This window comes from Apodemus sylvaticus, chromosome 13 (assembly GCF_947179515.1).
Source record: "Apodemus sylvaticus chromosome 13, mApoSyl1.1, whole genome shotgun sequence".
NCBI lineage: Eukaryota > Metazoa > Chordata > Mammalia > Rodentia > Muridae > Apodemus > Apodemus sylvaticus.
Genome location: NC_067484.1, coordinates 81,213,954 through 81,228,444, shown reverse-complemented (window position 1 = coordinate 81,228,444; position 14,491 = coordinate 81,213,954). Strand labels below are relative to the sequence as shown.

Genomic DNA, 14,491 nt, shown 5'->3' with positions numbered 1-14,491 from the left:
GGGAGAGCTTCCTGTAGCTGCAGCTTCCCTCCCCACCAAGGCACTTTCGCAGCATGGGGCGAACAATAGGAAGCCCTGTTAGACATGGCTTGCGGCCTTCTGCCCTTTCTTAGGGGCACAGTGCTTGGGCTCTTGTGCTGTTCTTTGTCCTCTCCTCTCTGTCTCGGGGTCCAGTTCTTCTCTAGACAAGTGGCCATGGAGGACCCTTGGCACAAACATGCTTGGGTCCTGTCCTCTGTTAAGTGTGTGATATATTAGTGGATTATCCTGTCTAGAATTATCCTTCTGCCTTGAGAAAAAAAATAGTATGTGGTGATGTCTTAATGCTTTGCTCGGTTTGACTAGATAGTATCATGTTGAGTATTTTTGAATCTTTTTTTTAATTAGTGATGTTGGAGTATAGCTTTCTTTTTTGTATATATTTTGTTCAAGTTCATGTACCCAGGATACTAATATGTTATTATTTAATCTTCTACATGTGTATATTAGTCCTGTATGTATATGGTAAATATAACAATTGAAGAATGTTGGAATTCCTTTCCAATCCCATAAGTGCGAGTTTTTAAAAGCAATAATGATTATTGATACATGACTAATCAGATTCTGGAAATACATGCTCTCTGTTAGGTTCTTCACAGTACCATCCTTCCTGTCTATTTCTCCCATCCAAGTGCCAACCAGGCCTGACCCTGCTGAGCTTCCTGGCCCAGATGAAATCAGATGCAATTGGGGCAGTGTGACTGCCTACTTGTCTGTTTCTAATGGCTTTAGGTAGCTTTGAGAACAATGACTTCAAAAAGTGAACTCCTAGAACAGAGGAATCTATTAAAGAAATCTGTAAAGGGTCCTGGGGACTGTGGTTGCGATGGCCCAGTATAAATGCTACACCGGGAAGCTCTTTGAAGCACACAGTGTGGTGCCGAGAGTGAGGAAGGAAGTCTCTTTGCTGTCAGCATCTAGAGCCAGCCACTGTCCTCATCTAACCAAGTTCCAATGCCATTAAAATCCATGAGTTTCCTAACAGTGAACATTTGCACAGTCATCTGCCTTGTGTGATGTTCAGTTTGCTTCTGCCTTCTGTTCATTAGGGATGGAGCCTATCCAGGTGCCTCTTGAGGAAGACGGTGAACATGCCCAGATTTGCCAAAGCAGAGTGTGTGCAGACAGGTGAGGCTCTGTGGACACAGTGACCCAGAGGGAGGAGCGAGCTTTGCCCTCTGCAGCCATCTCCTTATTCCTTCTGCTCTATCTGCCGCACACTCTACCCCGACCACGCAGGCCTCATGCCTAACCAGCACGGCTCATTTTCAAGTCTGCATTTGCTGTTCCCTCTGCCTGCCATGCTCTTCCTTATGACTGACTCCCAAGGGCTTACTTGCTGCCCTCGCCTGTCTCATTCTCAGCAACGCTTTAGCATCTGTATCTCTTGTGACCTAAATACGACCTATTCCTAAAAACATGGAATAGTACATTTTTCAATAATGAAAACCCTGTGCAAGCAAACACCAACCAACCTTTTCCCTCAATAAAATATGTGACCATAGACAGTTCACTAGAAATTATGTAGAATAAGCAGGAGCTGGGGAGACAGCCAGGTCAATAAAGTCGACATTTCAAGCAGGAGGAAAAAAAATCTGTGTGTAATGTTATACCCTTGTAATACCAGCATGCGGGAGGAGGAGCAGACAGGTGATCCCCGGGCATTTCCTGGCCAGCCAGCGAGCCACATGGATAAGCCCAGGCTCCAGGAGAGACTCCGATAGAGAAAGTATGGGATTGAAGGACGACTCAGAGGTTAAGAAACTTGCTGCTCTTCCAGGGGACCTGGCTTTGGTTCCCAGCACCCACATGATGGTTTACAACCATCTATAACTCCAGTTCCAGGGGTTCTGACACCCTCTTCTAAGCTTGGCAGACACCCAGGTGTTGCACATACATGCATTCAGGTAAAATGCTCATATTGATAAAATAAATCTTAAAAGGAGACATATAGTTAATAAATTGAAGTTTTGAAAGACATAAAGGCAAACAGCCTCTGAGGAATGATACCCAAATTTGACCTCTGGCCTTCACAAATACACACATGCTCCTGTATCTGGACATAGATGCGCACCCCCACACGTAAACATGAATATACACCCACCCATCCCCCACCACATAACTTCTAGACTATGAATTATCTATTAATTAATGCAAACCTTTGGATGGAAAGAAATGCAGGTATGTTCAGTAGATAGTAGGACTGCATAAATAGATGTGTTTCCCTTGGCAACTGCTGTGAATTAAGTCACCCAAGTCATGATGCAATTTGCTAAAGTTATACTCAAACTGAGCCCAAGTGTCTGTGTAAGTTACTCTCTTCAGTGCTGTGACCTAATACTTAAGAAGAGCTACTCAGTGGGGGAGGGTTAATTTTGGCTCATGGTTTGAGGGTTCAGTCCCTTCCCCCATGATTGGGAAGGAATGGTGTCAGAAATGGCTGCTGGCTATGACAACCAAGTTCAAGGATGCTTGATCATATCTTGACAGATAGAGGCAGAGAAAGGGGAATGTAGCTGTTGGGGTAGCCTTCTCTTGTCTTCCTTTAGACAGCCTGGGATACAGCCCATGGGGTTGATGCTACCCCATGTCTCGTAGTGTCTTCCTTACCTCAGTTCGCCCTATCTGGAAGCATCTTCATGGGAACTCTCACAGGCATGCCCCAAGGGATGCCTCTAATTAATTTCCTAGTGTTTTTCATCCAATCAATGTGTCAATCAGAATCAACCACAGTGCTCCCAAGAGACAGGCTAGGATCCCTCTGGGACATTTCCCTCTAGGAAAGAAGGAAAGGGTGCTAATGTGATGCCCAATTGAATGTTTGCCTTCTTGGAGGCTAAGGTGTTCATCAGTGCTACATCTTCTTGCTAGTAGTATCTGTTCCGATTTTTACAGTTTTAACAGTTTAAATATTCATTCCAGTACATTTTTTTTACCAGGACAATGAATTTAGGGTAAACATTTTCCCACATGGCTATAAGCAAACCTTCTGACAGAAAGAAATATATTCATATATATATGTGTGTATATACATACACACATATTTTATATATATATACAATTAATATATATATTTTATATATATATATATAATTATTTTCCCTATTTATTTATTTGTGTGTGTGTATGTGGATGCATCATAGCATGTGTATGAAGGTCACTGGGAAACTTGTAGGGCCTGGTTTTCTTCCTCTACTGTGTGGGTTCTGGGGGTTGGCTCAGGTGATCGTGTGTGGCAGTGAAGGTCTAACCCACTGAGAGGTCTTACCTGACTAGAATATGTGCAGTTATTTACTTGGTTGTACATAAATTTCACTGGCTTCATCTGTGTTGGACCCAGTGTCAGTAATGCTTTCCAGATATCTGGAGGTCAGAGGCACTTCTGCTCAGAACCATGGGTCTGTGGTGATGGCTGTGACCTTAGTGTGGTCGCTGAGAGTACAGGGGCGAGTGCTTCTCTGTTGCAGGTCCTTCCAGAAAGGAGCCAGCTATTTTCCCCAGGAAAATCAACTGTTTCAGCAATATCTACTTTGTAACCTAAGATATTGTGATCCTCTAAGATGTGACCTTGAATCTTTTTACCTTATACATTTAAGAAGATTCTGGAGTATCTTCGAGTTTTATTTTATTTCATGCATCTGAGTGTTTAGCTTCTGTGTGTGTATGTGCACATTGTGTGTTCCTGGTGCACTCAGAAGTCAGAAGAGGCATCCTCCCTGCCCCTATTTCCCTGCCCCCCATCCCCCTGCCCTGAGCTGGAGCTACAGACAGTGGTGAGCTACCATGTGTGAGCTCTAAAAACTGAACTCAGGTCCTCTAGAAGAACAACTGAGCTATTTCTCCAGCTATGGATTCTACAATTTTAAAACACCAGATCAACAGATGTACTTATGCATCGTTACCTCATAGTCTCAGCATTAATTTTTGTGAATGAAACACATCGGCCCATGTGATCTGACTGTGAGAGAAAACATTCCATCAGACCCATTGTGAAAACCAGGACACGAGGGCTGGAGAGCTGGCCCAGCCTGCTCTACTGACTGCTCTTCTAGAGGTCTTGAGTTCAGTTCCCAGCAACCACGTGGTAGCTCACAACTGTCTATCCTGGAATCTGATGCCCTCTTCTGGCAAGCATGTGTATATACAGATAGAACACTCACACATGAAATAAATAAATCTTTAAAAAGACAAAATGAAACAACAACAACAACAACAACAACAACAACAACAAACCAGGACATGATTCTGGGCTCAAGGTCTTATTAAAGCAAAATATTATGCTAGAAGTCTCAAAGTCTGAGTTCTGTGTTCCCAGTGTCAGTAATTAAGACAAAGAAGGCCTTTCGGGAGGGTGTGTAAAGCTCTGAAAGCCTCCCATGGGCCCCGCCCGTATCTCAGATTTTCTTGGACTTGGGAGAGATCTCTGGAGCTCTTCAGGCTGTCTGCTTCAGGCTGCCTGGTAGTGGAGACTTGGTAACATTTTATTTCGTGTTATCTTATTTTTTAATTTGCCTATTTGATATTTGAATAATTGTTCAAAGAGCTACTACATACACATTTTATTTATTTATTTATTTATTTATTTATTTATTTATTTATTCATTATTTTTGGCCAGGGTAAATACTTATGATTGCGGAGAAAATGTTTCAAGATGGCTGTCAAGGTTTTTTGGCCGTCCATGCCATTTAATCAAGCAAAGTCCACACTTCCAGCGAAATGCAAGGAAGACGCCTAGAAAAGGTACCTCACGGACATCGAGTGTTAGGTTTATCTGCATGTCACACCCAGCCCAGAAAGTGGATTCCCAGGGCAACTGGCTCCTGACTTCATCTCGTGACTGCAGGACACACTGCAAGGTTCTAAGCTGGGAGCTTTGTGACCTGCCTTGAGGGTTGGGGTACAGCTGCATCATAGTAGGAAACAGGGGACGTAGAACCACAGCTGGCACTCCTGGACGCAGCAGTGGTGGTGGGCACAGGGGAGAGACCAGGCCTGTGGGTGCACAAATGGGATTGGGGCAGGATAGCAGTGGGCTTACGATTGCTTCCGGGATGCCTTTCTCAGGGCAAAGCTCCCTGGGACTAGGTGGCCTTACACCCGTTCTGTGGTGAAGATTTTAGGGGAAAATTGTTTCATGATGCCCTAGAGCAGAGCACTTCATTTTTATTTTGTGTGCACGAGTGTTTTGCTTGCATATATCTCTGTGCACCATGTGAATGCAGTGCCCTTAGAGTCCAGATATGGGAATCAGATTCTCTAGAGCTGGACTTATAGACAGTTGCTAATCCCTGTGTGAGTGTTGGGAACTGAACCTGGGTCATCTGGAAGAACAGCCAGTGCTCTTAACTGCTGAGACATCTCTGTAGTCCCTCAGCACATTCTATCTAACGTTATTTTGAGTTAAAACGTGTACAGGATTCCTTCCAACTTGTCTATAGCTAGTTCAGTGCTGTGATAATCATCTTAATGCCATAGCAATGTAAATTTCATGAGTTTTTATTAAAATACATGTGAGCATGTGAGCTTATATCTCTCTGTGTATATATGTAGCACATATGTGTATATATATATATATGTGTGTCTTTTAAAGTGTTTATGATGTGTGTGTGTGTGTTTGTGTGCATGGTATGGTGTGTATGGTTTGTGTATGGTGTAAGTGTATATATATGATATGTGTGTGTATGGTGCATGTGTGTGTGCATGTGTGCATGTGTGCCTTGCTTGAGGCTGCGTTTCTGGCTCACCGCTGCATATTCTAAACTACATGGACTCTAAGCTCTTAGTGTATACATGGGCCCTTTCACCCAAGCCCCTGTTCTTGAGTAACGACTCAGAGGCCCTCCGAGTGAGGTGGGGAAACTTTCCACCTCACTGTTTCCCAGAGTTCCTCTCTCACTGCCAGATGTCCCATCTTCTAATCCTGCATCATCCTATTGGCCATCAGATTTTTATTGACAGGCGATGCTTCCATAAAGTACACAGAGATTCTCCTACATCCTCGGTTCTGTCTCCCATCTCCCTTAGGTGTGCAGGAATTACAAACACGCAGGACCGCATCTACTATTGCATAGATCCTGACAATCTGAGCTTCTGCTCTCTTGCTCTCATGGGAACTGCTTTATCTGTTGAGCTATCTCCCTAGCCATATGTATGTCTTTTGTTTGTTTTTGTTTCTTTCTTTTTTTCTTCAGGAAAGGGTTTCTCTGTGTAGCCCTGGCTGTCCTAGAACTAGCTCTATAGATTAGGCTAGCCTTGAACTCAGAGATCTGGTGCCTCTGTCCTTCTGTCCCCTAAGTGCTGAGATGACAGTGTGCCACCATGCCTGGCATTTGAAGTCTTTTCTCTTCCTTTTAAACGTGCATTTCATTTCTCCTTCAGTAGAATCTTGTCAGACATGTTTTATGCATAGAACCCTCTTTCTGGTTACCCTCTTACTTCTCTATAAAACTAAAAACATTATAAATTGAAACAGTAGGCTATGAAGTTTGCTTAGACCATCTGGGTTAGGAAATTTGCCTTGGATTAAGTTTTTATGATGTTAACAATGTCTAGTGAATCAAGACCACACAAATCTATAATATAGCTTGAAAAATAACTATTGAACATACAGGGCAAGTCTTGGACTCTTGCTGGGCTTTCCCACATTTGAGTCTGTCATTTGCACACCTGGTCTGCACAGCATCCTCACTTCTGGAAAGTCTCATGAATGAATGAAGGTCAGGGGAAAGGGGTCTTGGTTAGCGCACTGTCACTCAGACGTCCTCTGAGGTCTGTGACCAGATCACAGGGATACAACATGAATTGCCTTTCATGTCTGTCACTTGACAGCTTAATTGGGTCCTGCAGTTCCCCAGCCAGTGAGGAACTGGCTGTCACCTGACCTGTGGGAGGGTCTTTTGCCCTGGCTCTGCAGACTTTTATTTCCCCATTCCTGGCTCCAGGGCTTGAATGGGACTTTTGTTTGCTGTGCTGGAGGTGGTCAGTCCCCAGGGCAGTGAGCACTGGGAGCCCTGTGGCCTTTCCTCTGTGACAGGGAAGAAGGCCCTTTGTAGAGGATGAAATAGTAACTCCCTTCTTAGGCTGACCAGAGAGGATAGATAGAGTGGGATCACATACTCTGGAGACCACTGTCTCTGCTTAAAGATGCTCCACAGGTTCTGACCCAGCCAACCCTTTATCACCAGCTTAGAGAAAAATAAGAGAACTCCACAGATTCTTTTAGCAGTTTTTTTTTCCTTTTCAATAGCTTTGAATCTTCTGTTGACTTCTGTATAAGTACCATTTGTAGACCCACTGGCTGCTGGAGTGTCCTCTTCTGTTTATTGCCAAAGTCTGCTTGCCTGCCTGCCTGCCTGCCTGTCTGTCTGCCTGTTTCATTCTCTCTGGTTAGATATAGAAGGTCTCTGTGGGATTGTAGAGATGACTTCGTCGTGAGAGGCACTGGCTGCTCTTCCAGAGGGCCCAAGTTCAGTTTCTAGCACACGCATCGTGGCCCTCAACTGTCAGTCATTCTAGTCTCAACTGATCCAATTCTTCTGGCCTCTACTGACATGTAGGGAAACACCCAAATGAATTCATTCAAATACACATGCATGCAGGTGCGTGCACGTGCACACACACACACACACACATATACACACACATACACGCACACATGCACACACACACACACACACACACACACACGTATGTATGTATATGTAGGCCTGCACACATCACAAGCCTCTCAGTCTTGTCCAGAACAGGCAGGGCTTGCTCTAGCCCTGTATTTTGGCTTCCAAGTGTTGTCTCTGAGGCTGGGTATGGTGGCACATGGTCATAACCTGGGGAAGTAGAGGCAGGAGGATCAGGAACCTGGGGCCAGCCTGACCATGTACAGGCCTTGCTACAGAAACAAAATTTGTCAGAACAAATTCACACCGTTGTTTTATTATTCTCTTCCCTGAATTACTTGACGCGGAATATGCTAGAACCTTGTTTTCTGTCTTTGGAGAGGTTTGAGCCATGCTTAGAACATTCATGTTTTCCTCAGCATTGACATTTTCCCCTTGTGGAAGACATCTGCCTTTAGAAACCTCAGGGCTTGAGGCCGAGACGCACCAGCATTTCCTGGAAAGCAACCCTTCTGTCTGTGTTTCCTTTTCAGGTCAGCCTCCTGGTGCGGCTGTCGCCCTGTCCCTGGTGAATGAGGCTCAGTATCTGCTCGTGAACACATCAAGTGTTCTGCAGCTTCAGCAGCAGCTAAACACCAGGTTAGACCCTTTCCCTGAGGCTAGGAGACAAATAGAACTATTTGCCCATGGAGGTTGTGGTACCCACCTTGGAAGGAAAGATCTGGAAGGTGGTGAGTCCAGACTCTGCAGTTACAGTGGGAAATGAGGCCCAGTAATGTCAGTGAACCCTTTGGGTCAATTCTTGTCTGCCTTCCTTCCTTCCTTCCTTCCTTCCTTCCTTCCTTCCTTCCTTCCTTCCTTCCTTCCTTCCTTCCTTGGGTGTGTGTGTGTGTGTGCACATTCATGCATATAGATATAAAGGTATATATGTATACAAGTGACCTTGGAGGCTACAGATAAGTCTTAGACTTCTCTCTCGACCACTTTCCACCTTGTTTTGTGAGACAGAGTATCTCACTGAACCTAGGGCTCTCAGATCAGGCTAGACCTGCTTACATCAATCCCCAGGGAATCTTCCTGACTCCACCTCTTCAGCACTGGGATCACAAGTAGGTGCCACCAAGCAGGGCTTTGTATGTGAGCGCTGGGGACTGATGCTGTTCCTCATGTGTGCAGCATTTTACCATGTGAGCCCCTTCCTCAGTTCCTGTCAATCATTCCCAGGGCTCTCATTTACTTCCGGGGTCAGTCAGCCTACCGTTGCTATAGCAAATGTTTGGGGCAATCGACTTGTAAAGAAAATGCACATCTTCTGAGGCATCAGTGATGATTGGTGGCCCTATTGCTTCAGGCCCATGTGGCACATCCCAGCAGGAGTACATGGTGGGAGAATGGAGAAGAGATGGGGACACCCACAGTTCCCTTTGAAGACATGTCTCCAGTGACCCAATACCTCCCAGGGGTGCCACCTCTTAAAATGTTTACCATTTCTAGTGGTAAATGATGGGGATTCAGCCTCCACCATGGGCCTGTGAAGGTCAAGACTATAGTGTGCTCCATGGTCTTTCTTGACACGCTCATGAAACACGGAGAACCCCAGCTCTGGCTGTAATTATTCTATTTCTATAACTTGTTTTAATTTGTCTCCAGCTTGACCTGATTTCACCGCTCACCCCCCTACTGTCTCCTGCCTCTTAGGCTTCCTGCCCTACTTCACACAGGCATGCTTATAAACACGTTTGAGTGTGATTACAGGCAAGTTTTGTTTGTCAGCTACACCTTCAGACATAGCCAGTGCCTCTGGGTGGTCACTCCCTGCTACCGCTCTCCTGAGGGTACAGATGCTGTCAGGACACCATCTCAACTCTGGGACGTTCTGACCACACCTCATTTTTCCTCAGAGGAAACTCAAATCTGTTAACCAGGGAATTACTGAGGGAACATCATCCAGCTGTTCCCTCAGGCCATGGCGGGCACAGGCTCCTCTTTCCTGGTTCTCAGGCCAGGAAGGTAAGTGCACGCACCTGGAACACTTTTTTTTTTCTTCATGTGCCTTGTAGCCTTCTGCATGCGTGTTCACACCTCGAGCAGCCACACACACAGCTGAAAGGAGACCATGGGACTCCCCTTGACTTTCCCTCAAGATTGGCTCTCGGAGTTTCTAGTCTTCTGAGAGAACACAGCCTAGGGTTCCCTGGTCACAGACCTGTTTGTCTTCTTCAGGGGCAGAATTGTGACACAGCTTTGAGGTTTCTGGTGTTCTCAATTTCTCAGCATCAAGGGACCTTCTCTCCAACATGCAGAACAAGGGATAATGAATCTGACATTTTCTGGGTCTGTAATGTGGAAGGTTAGAGAAGACAGGCTTGCTGTAACCCCGGTTCCTACCAGCAGGGGATATGTTCCCCACCAGCTGGTTTAGAGCAAGGCCTGCCAGGCCCAGTGATGTCATAGGCAAGAGGCTCTAGGAGCCAGAGCTTGGTGTTCTTTTTCTCAGTGCTCTGGGTGCAGATAGTTGGGCTCTCCCATTTGCATGGTAGCACAGTAGTTGTCAGACAAGAAGCCTTCCTTTTTACAAAACACAAGGGAGCTGGTAACAACTTCTAGAGTAAATCCAGAATCAAAGGACTAAATCCTGCAGTCCCCTCAGTTTGCCAAAGGTGCATCTGGCTTGCAGTGAAGTCAGGCTTGGCTCTCCCTGTCGCTGCTCCTACGTGATCACTGCCATTTAGAAGGGACCTCACAACCCTTAACCCCAACCAACCCACAGAATTTCAGCTCTGTCCCCAGAACTTATTCTACCATGGTGAGGAAATGTCTCCTGCTCCTTCCCATCATATACCATCTTAGAAATTCTAGAATTTGGTCAAACTATGTAAAATGCAAAAAGCCCCAAGCCATGACACAGTGAAGTTTTAGAGGTATGTACATCCAAGTGACCCCAGATCAAGTAGGGATAACACCCCACTTACACCTCATCCGAGCCGACCTGGCTCAAGTCACTCTTAGTTAGATTTCTTTCACTCTGAATAGTTTTACTAATTCTTTGACTGAACAGAGTGTGTGCTCCTGTGTTTGGGGTAGTTGTAAGAACTGTTTGCAGTATAGTCCTCTGATTGGACTAGGGTGTATGGAAACACAGAAGGTCATTTTGTAGAAGTAAACAAACTTTCAAACAGGAATTGTATAAGCTGGGCCTGGTGATGCATGGCTGTAATAATAGCACTTGGGATGCTGAGGCAGGGGAATTATGTATTTGAGGCCAACCTGGGTAACATAAGGAGATCCTGTCTCATCAAACAACCAAAGAATCTTATCCTCTATGGTTTTTATTTTATTTACTTATGTTGTATGTTGTGGCCTGCATGAGAGAGTGGTTATCTCTGTGCAAAGCAGGTCTTTATAGTCCAGCCTGCTGACAGCTCTTGTCCTGTCTGTGCCGTGCTCCATGTTCCAGAACTGGTGTTTTCCGTATCCTTGGTCTCTTTACTCTGCTCATCTGACCTCTTCGTCACTTGCCCACCCTTTGCCTCCTGCTTGCTTCTCCTTGGAGGTGGGGCCGTATCCTAGGGAGGGGCCATGCCCGTATCTAATGGGTAGGTGTGTCTTGCTATTACACTCCTAAGAGAAGTTTGTTCTGAGCATCCAGGCCTCGGGCCACAGGGGAACTGGTATGGTCCAGCATGGAGGGCCAAGTGTGTAGAATTGTCACAGCGGCGTGGGCGTGGGCCACCTCCCTCCACTCACCCTTCTCAATCCATCTAAACAGCGATGAACGTGGAAAGGGGGAGTCATTCTCTTTGAAAGATCTCATCTCCCGCTTCCGTGCCAATATCATCACCGAGGGAGCCGGGGCTTTTGAGGAAGAAAAATGGGATGAGATTTCAGTCGGCTCCTTGCATTTCCAGGTAAGTTTTAGGAGGTGGTGAGCTTTCCCCAGCGGCTGCCAGTGACTGTTGTTCTCAACTCCAGAACTAGATGGTGGCTGGTGCCCTTTCTACTTGCCATCTTCCATGGACCATGTTTGGACTTAAGTCTGTTTCCTGCGCATGCTGTGTGTACAGGAGCACATCCTCCTATGTATGGGAGCACATCCTCCTCTGTATGGGAGCACTTCCTCCTATGTATGGGAGCACATGCTCCTCTGTATGGGAGCACATCCTCCTTATTGATGCTGGAGCTTCCAGTGCTATAGAGCACATAGGAGGAGCCCTGGGAGCTTAGTGACTGCCTAAGGCCTGTTCCCGGCTTTAGGAACCATAAAGATTGTCTTTCACACCTTTCTGTTTCTCCACAGCCCTCAGTAGCCTTTCAGCCAGCAACCCCACACGGGCCATTCTCAGAAAGTGCTGCAAAAGGGGCACTTCTGGGCCACTTCGCCTAGCATGTACCAAAGTCGGGGTTGGCCACATGGCTACGGTTCAACCATACAAAGCATGGCGGCCTCATTGCATGTCCCCTCTCCCTGCCAGGTGTTGGGGCCTTGCCACAGGTGCCAGATGATTTGTATAGACCAGCAAACTGGGCAGCGGAACCAGGATGTTTTCCAGAAGCTTTCTGAGAGTCGGGGGAGAAAGGTGGGTATTGTAGGTATGCGTGCCCAACATGGCGCCTCATGTTCACCTTAGCATGCTGTCGGCACATGGCCATGTTGCTATGAGTGTCCAGTAGTTTTCAGCAGTGGAGAGGAGGTCACACTTCCCAAAGCCAATGCTCCCATCTCAGGAAGTCCTGAGCTTCCCTGTGGTTCCCTATTATATTTTTCTTGCCCTCCAATGTTTTATCCAGTGTTCGTTGTTGTTTATTATGAGCATTTTAATGTTCTCCAATCTTATTGAAGATAGAAGGAATATAAAGATAACAGGGCTGGGGGTGTGACTCCGTGGTAGACTGCTTTATTCACCTAGCATGTACCAAAGTCTGGTTTCCATCTCCTGCCGCCTCAAGAAAAAAAAATATTCCACTAGCCAGATCTCTATTTTCTTCTCTGTAGATATTTTATAACAAAGTGAGTTAGCTCTGTGTGGATATGACCTGCTGAGAGGGCTCAGCAAAGCTCAGGATACTGAGCCCAGTGGTTCATCTCCTCAGGGAGTTAAATGACTCTGTGTTGTCGTAGATTCTCGATTATAAGAGCGGAGCATTTACTATATATTCATAATATATTACACATAAATGATTCATTAGAAGCATTTATTTTTAGCTCTGCATTTTCTGTTAGGACTTTGTGAAGCATTCCAGTCAGGCTGCATTGAAGTATACTTGAAGCAGGGTTTGCTGGTAACACCTCGATCCTCCAAAGAACTCAAGGACATCCATGGGTACATAGAGACTTCGAGGTCACCCTGGATTACAATGAAGTCCTGTCTCAAATAAATAATAAATAAACAGGCTGGGGAGATGGCACAGTCTGCAAAGTGCATGCCTTACAAACTCAAGAGCCTTAGTTTGATCCTCAGAATGTCCCCCCTCTGTCTCTCTGTCCCTCTGTCTCTGTCTCTGTCTTCTCTCTCTCTCTCTCTCTCTCTCTCTCTCTCACACACACACACACACACACAGACACACCCTTGCAATCTCAGAGCTGGGAAGGCAGAGAAGGCAGAGAACCCTGGGGTTCTCTGGCCAGGCTGCCCTACCTGGTGAACAGTCGACCATGAGAGACCCTGTCTCAATAAACGAGGTGGGCGGCATCTGAGGAACTGCGGTCAGGGTCTGTCTGCATGTATGTGCACACACAAACACATGCCTTTGCCTTCTGAATGCTGGGATCAAAGGCATGTTACAAATGGTTTTAACTTTTAAAATTACATGCCTTGTCTTCTGACTGTTGCCTCCATCACAGGTGAACTTTGGCGTGTACCTGATGCATTCGTCCTTGGATTTATCATCTCCGTGCTTCCTGTCAGTGGGATCTGAGGTGCTCCCCGTGTTGAAAGATTGTGGAGTGTCCTGATTCACCCTCTTCCCAGAAACACCCAAGTGCTGTCTCCTAACATTTCTTCTCCCAAGAGCATTAAAGTTTCTCTTTACAATGCTGTCTACCGTTACTGAGACCCGCAACTTGATTCGGTAGAACTTTGTCTTAGAATGAATGCTGCTCTTTGCCATTGGAGTGGAGCCCACTCTTACCACGTGACCTCTGATCTGACCCCTCTGCTCACTCTCCCTGACACAGCTCAGCAGAGGGCTGCTGTGCCCACCAAAAAGGCTCCCTCACATATCCAAAGAATGATCAGTTGTAGCCAAATTAAATGTTTCACGAGACTCTGGAGATAATTTTTTTTGTTTTTAGTTTATTGAGTACATTGCGACATTGCAGAAGATCAGCTGGCTGGCAGGAAATGGCAGCTCCCTGTCTTCCTAGTTTTCAATCTATGTATTTGTAGTGGCAAAGGCTGAGGCATAAGCTCATGCCGTCAGGCTGGCTCCACGGTCCTGCTTCCCCCTGGTGCTGCAGTGTGCCACCAGATCCAGCTTGACCTGTGAATTTTAAAGGTGTAAGTTTGTGTATGTGTGGGTTCACACTTAAGATTTCTAGGTCTTAGTTTTTCGACTTTTGTTTTTAGACAGGGCTTCACTGAGTATCCCAGGCTGGCCTAGAACTCACCAGGTAGATCAGGCTAGTCTCGAACTCATGGGGGTCTGCCTGCCTCTGCCTCCCAAGTGCTAGGATTATAGGTATGCTCCACACCTGGCTTATATGTCTTTTTGATGGACTGGGTCGTTTTTGATCTAAAATATCTTTTTGTAACCAGTATTTTTCCAGCTGTCTGATACGTCATATTATGTAGCCACTTTTGAGAATCATGAGCCTCCTCTCATAAATAAATATAAATTC

At 45.8% G+C, this 14,491-nt stretch overlaps 1 protein-coding gene across 1 annotated transcript in view; it reads left to right on the top strand.

The window, feature by feature from the left end:
* Mocos (molybdenum cofactor sulfurase) overlaps positions 1-13,685 on the top strand; it is a 44,913-nt gene extending 31,228 nt beyond the window's left edge. The window contains exons 10-15 of the mRNA XM_052155752.1: positions 1,089-1,167; positions 4,656-4,780; positions 8,187-8,292; positions 11,423-11,561; positions 12,126-12,230; positions 13,496-13,685. Coding sequence (XP_052011712.1) covers positions 1,089-1,167; positions 4,656-4,780; positions 8,187-8,292; positions 11,423-11,561; positions 12,126-12,230; positions 13,496-13,606 — 665 coding nt within the window. The 3' untranslated portion in view covers positions 13,607-13,685. The remainder of the gene's footprint in view (positions 1-1,088; positions 1,168-4,655; positions 4,781-8,186; positions 8,293-11,422; positions 11,562-12,125; positions 12,231-13,495) is intronic.
* Positions 13,686-14,491: the final 806 nt, after the last annotated feature.